Source organism: Anabrus simplex, chromosome 3 (assembly GCF_040414725.1).
Source record: "Anabrus simplex isolate iqAnaSimp1 chromosome 3, ASM4041472v1, whole genome shotgun sequence".
NCBI lineage: Eukaryota > Metazoa > Arthropoda > Insecta > Orthoptera > Tettigoniidae > Anabrus > Anabrus simplex.
The window spans coordinates 428,749,485-428,763,014 of NC_090267.1; the positions used below are offsets into that span (position 1 = coordinate 428,749,485).

Below are 13,530 nucleotides of genomic sequence, written 5' to 3' on the forward strand. Positions count from 1 at the left end.
GATTAGAAAGAGGCTGAGTTAGAATATGATTTTTTTAGGACACATATCTTCGAGAGAATAATTCTACTGGTGTAATGTTGGGAGAGATTATATGGAAATATGTTATGCATCTAATTGACAGTATATCATTGAAATAAAGAATCATGAATAAGAATATATTATTTATAACAATGTGAAATGTCTTTGAGCATAAGTTAGCAGTTGGATAATTGATATGGGAATCTTTGATCTATGATAAATATTGAAGTATAATGTGATAGGATAGCACAGAATGTAGAATCTTTTTAAGTATTACCACTATTGAGTTTCAAGTTGTTTTTCTGCGATTATGGTTCAAAAGGGATAACTGCATGGAGTCCTAAATTATTTACGTGCAAGTGCAGGTATCTTCGATGATGTATACACTTGGTACTGTTTAGCTTACCTCAGTTTAGTTACAAATGTATATTTTATGGTGAAAGCTACCTCTTCATGGAGAATTGATCCTATGGAACATAAAATGAGGTCATATGCAGAGAATCATTAATGTTAGAACGTGTATGGGATTACGGGTGGTGAAGTCATCCAACAGCAGTCTAGTTACACAAATTGGCTTCCTAAGCCAAGTTCATCAGTTTACTTTAGAATTTTATCCATTTGAGTTGAGATAATCATGATTAGACCAGGGAAGACGATTTTTAAAGGAATGTACAAAGGAGGCTAGTTAAGATAATGTATATCCTGAACCCCACTAGGTACTGTAGATTGTTACTCTGTGGACCCTTCCATCTTAATTTCAGACAGACATGAGCTGTATGTTTTATATTTTTTCAAGCTCATTAGATGTTGGATTAGTGTTTATTACTGCATTACATTGTCCACCACCGCAGTGTAATTGTTAGAGTTATTAGGTGCCATCTTCAGGGGACCAGGTTCAATTCATGATACTGCCAGAAATTTAAGAACGGCAGGAGGGCTAGTACATGATTGAAATGGTATAAGCAGCTCACCTCCATTGAGGGGTGTGGCTGAAAAGAGCTGCACCATCTAAGGATGACAACATGAGTTTATTTTATTGCATTACATTTTAGGAGGAGATCAGCATTGGATTTATCGACCAACAACCGTGTGTTATTGATGTTTCTTTACAGGAATTACAATGTTGTAATATGTGATTTTGTAGTATTTTATTCTCCAGTCAAGCTAGACACAGGAGTTGAAAGTTATTACAAGCAATTTAAGTATTTTCAATTTTATTAAATGTGAATGATGTGAAAGAAAAGTAAGGACTACCATGAAAGAATTACATGCACAGAAGTCATGCCATTGTGGGATTTTGAACAACTTTTGTGATTAGGAGTAAATCAATTTTCTGTATGACTAAAATAATGTAACTGAGATTTGGAACAGTTGATTTAAAAAAAATATATTTTGAAGGCCATTGATGACCAGAATCTTGTTGTCAAGTTCTGACACATGCCATTGTGATTTTTTTAATTACCTACAGTTTGCTTTACATCTTACTGACACAGACAGGTCTTATGGCAACGATGGGATAGGAAAGAGCTGGGAGTGGGAAGGTAGTGACAGTGGTCTTAATTAAGGTACAGCTGCAGCAATTGGTAGTGTGAAAATGGGAAACCACCATGAAACCACCTTCAGGTGTACCAACAGTGGGGTTCGAGCCCACTATCTCCTGAATGCAAGCTGATAGCTACGTGACCCTCATCATGCAGCCACTTGCTTGGTCACACCATTGTTATTGGTTACACAATATTGTTGATAAAGGTTAAGTGTCTGTACTCGTACAATATTAGTGAAATAATCAAGCACTCATTCTTTACATTGAACCTCGACGAATCCCTTTGTTATTGAGAATTGAAACTTGAATATGCACCTACATTGCATCATTTTCTGAGAGATTTTCTGATTTTATCTCTTGGTCATGGCCACCCATCAACAGCTGCTAATTTCAGATGACCACCAGCCATAAGACATAGCCTGCACGGCTGTTACGTAACACTGTCAGGCCATCCATCCATACCTTACACCACAGCCTGCATGATTGTTAAGGTTGGACTTCCACATTTTGTAATGCTAACTTCCATAATGTAAATTTTTAGATGATCCCCAGTCGATACACAGTATGGTAAGTTCACTGTTTTTTGGAGCAAGGCTGGAGGGGAAGCGATCCATTATGGCCCCACCCCATGGAACATCAACGCAATGAAGCCTCGCCTCCCACTGCACAGCCAACCTGATGAGGGAGTGCCGACGCCCATTGGTCAGACAATGCTGCAAGTGCTGTCATTAGCCACTATGTCGCTGAGGCCTCGAAGCTTGAAGAAATGACTGTATCTGGAGATTTCCATGAGCTTTGAGCGGCGGATGTATCTCATACACCCCCTCATGCAAGGTTACGGACAAGTGCGGAATTCAGCTCAGTGAGTGGACTCTGTAAGTTAGGAAGGAGCTCAGTTGGAGCTTGGCCAGCGAAGAAGAGCGGAGAGCAACAGTCACCGAGTCAGTACGAGTGAGTTCAGTGTGAGCTCGGCCAGTGAGTCATTGTGACAGTTGGGTTGCCAGTTAGTGGCCGAGTGTGACTGACAGCCTGAGTTGAGTGGGGCAGTCTGTGGAGATTCCGTCTGTTGAACTGAAGACTCGTTCTGTATGCCTGTCGTCGTGAGTTGTGTCTCTGGGGCCAGCTGCTGGAAGAGAACATTTCACATGTTGTGGAGCAGCGTGGGAGAGAACACTGTTGTTGGCACAGGGCTGTGAGCCGAGTTTTACAGGAGTGGGGACAGCGAACATCATCCTGAACTGTGGGACTGTCATGCGAGGCTGTGAACTGTGACAGTGGCAACGAAGTAAGTGCACGACTGAGTGAGACTGTAGTGGTAGTGACCGGAGTCTATGTATATTACTCTGAATGAAAAATGAGAACTAAGAAAGAGAAAGCATGAACTGTGATTTGTGTGTCAGGTACTAAGAGTGAAAGTTGTGACCTCGGTATGCCTGCACGTGTTGATGTATACTTTTAGTAATTAGTTAATACATTTTAGAAGTAGAATACTCCCAGCTTCTGTATTCATTTATTTACCCCGCCAACACATTACAATATTTATGTCAAAGCGGGCAGGACTAGATAGCTAATCTTCCACGACGGCATGCACGGATAACAGGTGGGAAGAGTTCCTTCATCATTCTTGGAAGCGCATAATGGGCGAGACAAGTTCCTTTGTCATTCATGGAAGGTAATAGGCATAACAAGGTAACTAATCACCCACATCATGACAATGGGCGTGACAAATTAACTCATTTTCAGTCAAAAAACGTTCCCCACTATGAATGTTCATTTCTCGGTGGAAACTACCCGGTTAAGAGATTAATAATGTTGATATAAATCTAGCAGGTTTTAAAATTCACCTTTTTCAATATAACCATTAACTTATCCACTCCTTTACCAAATATGTACCAAACATTTTGTGAAATTAGACTGGCAATTTATTGAATGGTGTCACAAGATGTTGGCTATGGCACAATGTAATTATTCTGTTCATGATCTCGCTCAACTCCTCTTTGTTATTACTTTAGAAAGACTAGTCCACCATCTTTAGGCCATCATATAGAAAGGTCACAGTATATTAAGAGTCACTTGGTCTTGTCCATGTATGTAACTGTCTTAAACATCCCTGTGAAATGTTTTTGGAACAAAAATAAATAAAATTAGATTTATATGCCATTATTTATTACATACAATGAGTTTCATATTTATTTATTTATTTATTTATTTATTTACGTATCTTGTATCTAGTACATTTTTTGTAATTTTATACTTCTCAGTGTATATGACAAATTCTCCAATTGTAAGTCCATGACAATATTTGATGATTGATAACCAATGAAGCGAGATGATATCTTTACTAAATGCACAATTCAATTTACTAGATGTTTTATATGAATTGGTAATGGATATTTCAAGATTTAATACTGAGCATGTCTCACTACAATATATGTGATTCCTGCTAGACCGAAGTACTAAGAGGATTCACATGCTATAAATGCTCAGAATGGACTTCAAGTGACTCACTCAGGTACTAATTTATTTCAAGCCAGTAACTTCATTACAAAGTAATCACCATCAAGTCTGACAGAGCAGGAGGGAAACAAGAACGTTGCTATACAGTGTCGCACACTTACAGGGTACGACACAACAAAAGCTATGCTAGAGAGAAGCAAATAAAAATTACATGCAGGTCCTCTCCGACAGGCCTCTGGTTGATGAGCGTGATCCCCATGGGGATAGCCTCCTTGGACCTGCCCTTGGCAATATCCCTGAACTCTTCAGTGTACTCCTGCGGGACACATGCAAGCAGTCAGTGGCAATCAGCAGGCACTCCATGCCCTCTCCACCAAACTATTGCCTTGATGTCAGTCTCCTCTACACAATATTTCCAGTCTAACACCATCCAGCTAATGAAGTTGGCAATAAAATAATAACCAGTTCTATAATTTTAGGAACATAAGCACATGTAAAAAGCAGTATGTCAACAAAGAGCAGCAACAAGACACAAAAGAAAAGCTTAACAACTCTGCTAGAAAGAGATATCCTTACAGTAGGTTACATTCCTCCATTCAAGCAAAGGATGAAAGCAATTAATGAAGTATTTTTGGGAAAGTGCATTTACAGATGGACACATGGAGGCATGACACTTTCAATTTGTTGTACCCTTCTAAGCATAACGAAAACCTCCACTATACTGGTACCATACTACTGTATTTCGAATTTTGTACAACACTATAACGTACAACTAATTAATTTTAGGATAAAGTTCTGTTAATACAAAGCAAAAACGATACATTATCCAGTCTACACCTTTTCAACTTCAATTTCAGAAAGAAAGTTCAACTTCTTTTGAAAAAGTAAGTTCAATTTCAGAAGAAGTTTATTTAAATTTGGAAAAAGTAATTTCACTTTAGGGAAAAGTAAATTTATACACTTTTTTTAAATATGTGTAACCAATATATCTATAATTGTACAATTAACAGATACAAATGGAATAATGTTTTCTGTAAATTACGCACAAGAAGGAAGTTAGTAGCTTTGTTCGTTTATGTTGTTTTTTTCACTGTCTGTTACAGTATTAAGAAAATATATCCTCTTCTGTTCAAACAAATATCATTGTTCTGTTTCTCATATGCATGTCGCCTAAACACGTAACGCCAGAAAAATACCTCTGCATATGACATGACACATGGAGACAAATTAGAGCAGTGACAACCTGCAATGCAGCATCAGCAGTACGCTACAAGAAACTAAGTCTAAATTCCTTTTGGGTCAATACAGCCTCTGGATCACCCTGTGGGTGGGGGCGGTAGAATAACAACCACGGTATCCCCTGCCTGTTGTAAGAGGCAACTAAAAGGGGTTCTAAAGGTTCCTAACTTTGGAGTGGGAGTTGGCGACCACAGGACTCTCAGCTGAGTCCTGGCACTGTTTCTACTTACTTGTGCCAAACTCCTCACTTTCATCTATCGAACCTCCCTTGGTCAACTCTTATTCTTTCCTAAACCCAATGGCATTAGAGCATTCAAGACCTAGGTAGTCTTTAATTTTCATGCCCTTCATGGCCCTTGTCTTTCTTTGGCTGTTACCTTCATTTTCCAAAGTGTCCGATCCCTTCCATTTTTTCAATCTGATTAGTGTAATATAGAGGATGGTTGCCTAGTTGTACTTCCTCTTAAAACAATAATCACCACCACCACCATTCTCACGAAGATGTCACTTAGTATCTGTTTTCATAGCACTCCAGATATGTTCAATTGGGTTTAAAAGATAAGAATTTCATAGTGTTCCGTATTGAAGTGAGTTCACTATTAAGTTGAAAGAAGATATACAATGGATCAACCTTTCAATACTATTAAAATAAGAAACATAAGTTTTACATTCCTACTTAATTATAATTGGTACCGGTTTCGACCAGTATTCTTGGTCATCATCAGCCGATCACAAATAAGAATAAAAGACTATGCACAGGTAAATAAAATGTGAAGTTTAAATAATTCCGTCGGTTGCTGTTTGTGTAAAATACTTTAGGGAGCACTGTGTGTTGAAATTTCAGCCAATCGCAAATAAGTATAAAAGATAATGCACAAGTAAATAAAATGTGAAATTTAAAAAATTCAGTCGGTTGCTGTTTATGAAGCACTGTAACACTTTAGGGAACACTGTGTGTTGAAATTTCAATGTTATGAAGAAGTCTAGAATCAAATACGTATTTTTCAGTTGCAGTTCATGAGGCACTGTATAATTTTAGGGATCAGCACTGTGTATTTGTCGAAAGGAATATATCCAAGTTAAAGGAATTCGTAAGTTAGATTCTTGAAGTTACTGAAACATATGAAAAACATAAAACAATTGTGAAGAGAAAAAAATATACTAAAAAGCACAAAGTTGAAACAGTTTAGGAGCGTAATGACATAGCGCATTATATCTTGAAGGTAAGAGTTGAGGTCGATCTATCTCTATCTCTTTATCTCTAATGATTTAGACCACCTTCAAGATATAATGCGTTATGTCATTAGTCATTCCTCAACTGTTTCAATTTTGTGCTTTTTAGTATATTTTTTTCTCTTCACAATTGTTTTTTCTATGTCGTATGTTTCAATAACTTCAAGATTCTAACTTACGAATATCCTTAACTTGGATATATTCCTTTCGACAAATAATATACAACTATATTATACTAGTTCACTCATATCAGCATTTAAAGGCTTGATACTTAGAACTTTTTACATTTTTCATCGGATTTCCACAAACTTTTGGAAGCACAGTGCCAATCAGCACATATATCTTGCTACTCTTCAAGAACTTGCTCTGTACTACATTTACGTATTTGATCTGTGACTTCTTCAAGATTTTCGGAACTATTGACATGCAGTGCTGATCCCTAAAATTATACAGTCCCTCAAGAACTGCAACTGAAAAATATGGATTTGACTCTAGACTTATTCATAACATTGACATTTCAACACACAGTGCTCCCTGAAGTGTTATACAGTGCTTCATAAACAGCATCTGACAGAATTATTTAAATTTCACATTTTATTTACTTGTGCATTATCTTTTATACTTATCTGTGATTGGCTGAAATTTCAACACACAGTGCTCCCTAAAGTGTTTTAGTGCTTCACAAACAGCAACTGACGGAATTATTTAAACTTCACATTTTATTTACCTGTGCATTGTCTTTTATACTTACTTGTGATCAGCTGATGATGACCAAGAATATTGGTCGAAACCGGTACCAGTTATAATTAAGTAGGAATGTAAATCTTACATTTCTGATTTTAATAGTATTGAAACATTGAACCATCATATATCTTCTTTCAACTTAACAGTCAATTGGGTTTAACAAGCAACTGTGAGGAGCTAGATGACAAATCAGTACCTCCAAAAAACTGTCTTGCATAAGTTCTTCACAGCAGGAATGAGCTGGACTTTATCTAAACCATAACAATGTCTTGCATGTTGTGACCATTGTTTGCTACCACTTGCAGAAAGTGTCTTAAGAAGCACAGGATGTCATCCTTTTTGAATTCACATTTCTTCTGTCAGACTTCCAGAGCTGTTGAAGAGATGCAGCCAACAGTAAGGAGTTTTGGTCCCTTCTTGTTGGGTACTTCAACAACAGAACTTTCTCCACATCACAAACATCCTGCACCTCTCCTGCGGTACAGAGTGAAGTTTGTTTCATTGACATAAAGTACATGTTTCTGTTCATCAAGAAATCTAAGGGCCTTTTCTAGATAAGCTCTCCTTTGGATTTTACACCCTTCAGAGTTCACAGGGTGTCGAGAAGATTGCAAACTTTCTTGTAAGGTATTAACTGTCCGTCAAAGCATTTGGACACAGTAGCTGTGATATGATGATAACTCCTGTCACAGATGTTTTTAATATAAATTGACAGTTTTCTTCAATCCACTCTATCATACAATCTATACCTTCTTCTGACAAAACAGAATGGTGTTTTCCTCCGCATTCCTCTTCTTTTAACCAGTCGTGTGTAGTTTTATAATTAATTCCATTAGCTGCAGCCATCAACTTCCATTCTGTTCATTTTCTGCTTCTCTCAGGATACGATTCCAGCATTTGTCCGACAATTGTATCTACCACTTCTCTTGCAGTTGATATGTGGCCTCATTTCCATAAATACTTCTGAGAAGAAGAATTATATCACATTTATTTCCACAAGCACATATAATATTCAATTAGCTTTTGTAGAAAATGGCTACAATAAACTCTCTTAAAGCTTTGGATTCTGAAAAAAGTTTCATATTCAGCCCATGCTCATGCTGATTAATATGGCTAAATTCTATATTGGAAGTGGAAAGTGTTTATAGAAGTTTTTATTTGTTAACCTTGTTAAGTACTGTATGATCTGAAGTGTGGTGATAGAATGTTTTATTTGTATTTCATGTAACTACCTAACCTGTACAGTGTAAATATTTTAGTACCATATTGTATGTGTAAGTAGTAGGTTTCATTTCTATATTTACTGGAACTGTCCAGAAAGTTGTCACGTGAATTTTTGACTATTCTGGAAATGGAAGATTAGCGATCGTATGTATTCGAGAAAGTTATTTAAACATCGCGACTGAAGTAAGTGTTGTGACTGGTCAATCCAGGCAAGCTCCTGTGTTCTGATTGGCTGCTCCAAGGCCAGAGTTCCCTTTATAAGGAGCTAGGCACCTTTTCGAAGGGGATCTGAAGTCTGAGGTCTTATATCTCTGGGCCGTCTTGGTCTTGACCTGCCGAGCCTCCCGAAGTTCTTGACATCGTGAACGTCTCCTCGGTACCAACATGGCCTGCCTTGGGGCAAGTGTGGTTTGATGATTTATTTTATTATGTTCATTTGGGGAGTATTCTCACCCAATATCAGACAGAATTCCAGTGTAGGACCAGATATGAGCGTGGGCACCACACTGGTTTTCATCCAACTTCCTCTCAACGACTGATCGCACCCTCCCTTCCAACATGCCAGTGAATACTTTGCCTGGTATACTAATCAATGAGATACCTCGATAGTCGTTGCAATCCTTCCTGTTCCCTTGCTTATAGATAGGTGCAATTACTGCTTTTGTTCAATCTGAAGGTACCTTACCAACACTCCATGCTAATCCTAGTACTCTATGAAGCCATTTCATCCCTGCATTCCCACTATACTTCACCATTTCACGTTTAATTAAATCTATTCCTGCTGCTTTATGACAATGGAGTTTATTTAATATCCTTTCCACTTCCTCAAGCATAATTTCACCAACATCATTTTCCTCCTCCCCATGAGCTTGGCTATTCGCAACACCACCAGGATGATTTCCTTTTACATTGAGAAGATGTTCAAAATATTCCCTCCACCTCTCCAGTGATTCCCTGGGATCTATTATGAGTTCACCTGAATTACTCAAAACACTGTTCATTTCCTTTCTTCCTCCCTTCCTAAGATTCTATATTACTGTCCAGAAAGGTTTCCCTGTTGCTTGACCTAGACTTCCCAGGTTATTACCAAAATCTTCCCACGACTTCTTTTTGGATTCAACAACTATTTGTTTCGCTCTTTCTTTCATCTATGTATAAATCTCTGTCTGCCTCGGCCCTTGTTTGGAGCCATTTCTGATAAGCCTTCTTTTTACGTTTACAAGCTGATCTCACTTCATTATTCCACCAAGATGCTCGCCTTTTCCCATCTTTACACACAGTTGTTCTTAGGCATTCCCTTGCTGTTTCTACTACAGCATCCCTGTATGCCACCCATTCACTTTCTATATCCTGAACCTGCTTACTGTCTACTGTTCGAAACTTCTCACAAATCATATCCTTGTACTTCTCTCTCATTTCCTCACCCTGGAGATTTTCTACCCTTATTCGTTTGCAGACAGATTTCACTTTCTCTACCCTAGGCCTAGAGATACTTAGTTCACTACAGATCAGATTGTGGTCTTTATCATCGAAAAATCCCTGGAAAACTCGAACATTCCTAAGAGATTTCCTGAATTCGAAGTCGGTTAAGATATAGTCTATTATGGATCTGGTACCCCTAGCCTCCCATGTGTAGCGGTGAATAGGTTTATGCTTGAAGAATGTATTCGTAACTGCTAAACCCATACTAGCACAAAGTCCAGCAAACGCTTCCCATTCCCATTAGCTTCCATATCTTCCCCACATTTACCAATCACCCTTTCGTATCCTTCAGTTCTATTCCCAACTCTCGCATTGAAATCGCCCATTAGCACTATTCTATCCTTGCTGCTGACCCTGACCACGATGTCACTCAATGATTCATAAAACTTATCAACTTCATCCTCATCTGCACCCTCACATGGTGAATACACGGAGACAATTCTAGTCCTAATTCCTCCAAATGACAAATTTACCCACATCATTCGCTCATTTACGTGCCTAACAGAAACTATGTTGCGTGCAATGGTATTCCTGATAAAGAGCCCTACCCCAGACTCTGCCCTTCCCTTTCTAACGCCCGTCAAGTACACTTTATAATCTCCTATCTCTTCCTCATTATCTCCCCTTTACCCGAATATCACTTACTCCTAGCACATCCAGATGCATCCTCTTTTCTGACTCAGTCAGTTCTACTTTCTTTCTTCCATAAGCCCCATTAATATTGACAGCTCCCCATCGAATTCTATTTTGTTTGCCAAGTTGTTCCCAAGGAGTCCCTTGCCTGTCAAATGGGAGTGGGACTCCGTTACTCCTATAAGTCCGAGGCTTGTTTAAAATGTTCTGAGCTTGGTAAATTCATGAAGCAGGATGCTACCCTACTTGCACATAGTCCAAGTGAGGATCTCTCCTCTAATGTGTTAGGGACCACCGGTAGATTGTATAGTACTAGCCATCTGAGCACAAAGAGGGCCGTGACTCAGAATATGTCCGAGATGCCCACTCCCATTCCATAGCAACTGGTATCCCAACTCTCAGGACCACTTACTAGGCCACTCAGCCTTTGCCCATGGTTCACGAACTAATGTGTAATATAATTCAAGCCCAATTTATTATTAAATGCGTGTGTCGGAGCATGATATCTTTCCTGAAGATGAATTTCATGCAGAATTAAAATATGCCATATTTATTTGTTGATGTGATTTTTATCTGATCAATTTAATTCCAGTTTTTAAATTAATAAAATTTCAACAATCTTATGTCGTAGTCTGCCTATCATTTATAGTACTGTATAAGATGCCTTTGCTTTGTCCGTTAACTTTTATTGTGTTCCCCCATCACTTAGAGACAAGGTATAATTTATCAAGGTGTTATTTTTATGCCACGGACTGGACACACCTGGGATCCATTGACTAGCCTAGGATATTACCGATTTGGTACACATTCAGGGACAATACAGCATGTTATTAATCACTGCAGTTTGTACTAATTTCCTAAACTGAGATTATTTTTTCTGAAATTGAATATACTTTTTCTGAAATTGACCGAACATTTTTGGAATTAGAAAGTAATTTGTGCAAAATTAATTTGAGGTTTTCAAAATTCAAGTTTTTCCAAAATTGAAGGTGAAAATGTATAGAATTTATTTTGTGGTGGGTATGCTTTAGGAAATTCACTGATAAATGGGATCCACACAACACATTTCCAACTGCTCTCTGAGTATGGATTTTGGATTACACAAACAAAATATGATGACAAGGGGATGATCAACGTTTAAATGAATTAAAAACACACCATCCAAGGGACTCCAGTTTCATGCAACTCAAGGTCGGATTTTGAGAAACTGTTCCATTAGTAAGACATACCTTATGACAACTTCTATTACTGCTGGTAGTTAGACTGGAAAACAAATACTACAGTCAGGAAGAAAATACTAGTTCAAAACTATGATTAGTAAACACCATAAGAAATTTAAAAATATCCATTTCATTTTTGAATTATTCACAGCTCAAATTATTGTTATCTGCCCATGCCAACGAATAAATTTTATGAACGACTTTTGTGAATCTAACTACGGATATCTATACGCAACATATATTTCCTTAATGCCAGTCACAAAAAAAAAAAAGTTCCAGACCATGACAGCATGCAGGGATAACCCCCGTGCCACAGTGAACACCCAATAGAGAACAGACATCAACATGTTGCAAAAGTTTGGTAGAGAGTATTCAACACTACAAAAACAAAACAAGAAGTTGCATCCTGTAAATGGCACACAAAATAATCATCAGAAATCCTTATCACCTTTTCTCTTGATGGACGCAGTGAACTTGATGATTTCATAGCCAATATAAAAGAATATAACAATGGAGAAAAAAAGAAATAAAATAGTAAGAAAGCATAAAAGCTTAACCCTTTGCAGTCCAGGATAATTTACACATGCTACCTGCAACAAGCCATAGTATGCAAATTGTGCAACACTTGTTGAAAATAATGGAGCACAGATATCATCACTTTGTCGGAAACTGTTAGGTGTAATATCCGCATAGGGTGTATGTAGTGAGGTGGAAAGACTAGGAATTTTCTTGCAGGCAATGAAGGGGAAAAAAAGAGTCATTTTTCACTCTCCAACTTTTATCTGGTCACTGCAGACAACTGGCCCCGAAAATGCAGCCTAATTTCCCTTACCAAACTAACAGAAAGTACCACCATTGGGCTTTATATCTAATTTCGTTCACAATTTTGCAGACATGATCTTGGTAGAAAATCATGAGAAAGGAAAGAGGATTCTCTGGCAGTGGTATACTATGACACTGAAAGCCTTTAATTATGAAGAAAGTTTTATATTTTAACAACAATGAAAAAGCTATACCACCATGTCATACTGAGTACGACAACGTACTACCAGACCACCACACGATGGCCTACTGCAAAGGGTTAATTTACATTTAACACAAAAAAGCACCATTTGTTGCCTGTGCCTCATATGTACAAAAACTAAAATTTCTCTTTCTCTGCATCATGCAACTTTGTAGGCTTGTCACAGTGACAACAAAAGTAAGCCAATCTCTGTATCAGGCTTACAATGCTGATTTCATGCATTTACTTTTGTAAACATTAATGTTTTCAAAAATAACATTGAAAAACCAAAAATAAGAGATCACATTATAAAAAGCCCAAGTCTTGTAAATATCAAATTAAGGTCCCCACAACAAATCTTGCCTCTTTATTTACATGGAATGCTGGGAAAAAGAAACAACATATAAATAAAGAATATGCCCATGCAGTTCTCACCTCAAAGTATGGCCAATTCATAGCCATGTTGACTCCATGAGTATTGGACCACCACTTCAAATCCTTCTCATGATCAGCGTTATTGACTGTGTGGTAAAATTCCTCATAGATTTGGGGAAGACTGAGGGTAAAAAAGAGAGTTTGAATACAATATAAAAAATTATGTTCTCCATAACAAATTTTACATCGAGAAATCACACTGTCTGTACCAAATGCAAATTCCATATAAGAACCAAGAACGTATTGAGCTATATTTCTTTGAAATTTTTTTAGTCATTTTTCTAAGGAGTGACCTTAAC

General features: G+C 37.7%; 1 protein-coding gene across 5 annotated transcripts in view; it reads right to left on the bottom strand.

Annotated features, from left to right (window-relative positions):
* Synd (protein kinase C and casein kinase substrate in neurons protein Synd) overlaps positions 1-13,530 on the bottom strand; it is a 762,925-nt gene that overhangs the window by 76,408 nt on the left and 672,987 nt on the right. For 4 of the 5 annotated variants that reach the window (XM_067143439.2, XM_067143441.2, XM_067143438.2 and 1 more), the window contains 2 exons: positions 13,232-13,352; positions 4,230-4,334 (listed from right to left, as the gene is read on the bottom strand). In XM_067143439.2, coding sequence (XP_066999540.1) covers positions 4,230-4,334; positions 13,232-13,352 — 226 coding nt within the window. The remainder of the gene's footprint in view (positions 1-4,229; positions 4,335-13,231; positions 13,353-13,530) is intronic. The other variant, XM_067143442.2, reaches the window with a different exon arrangement.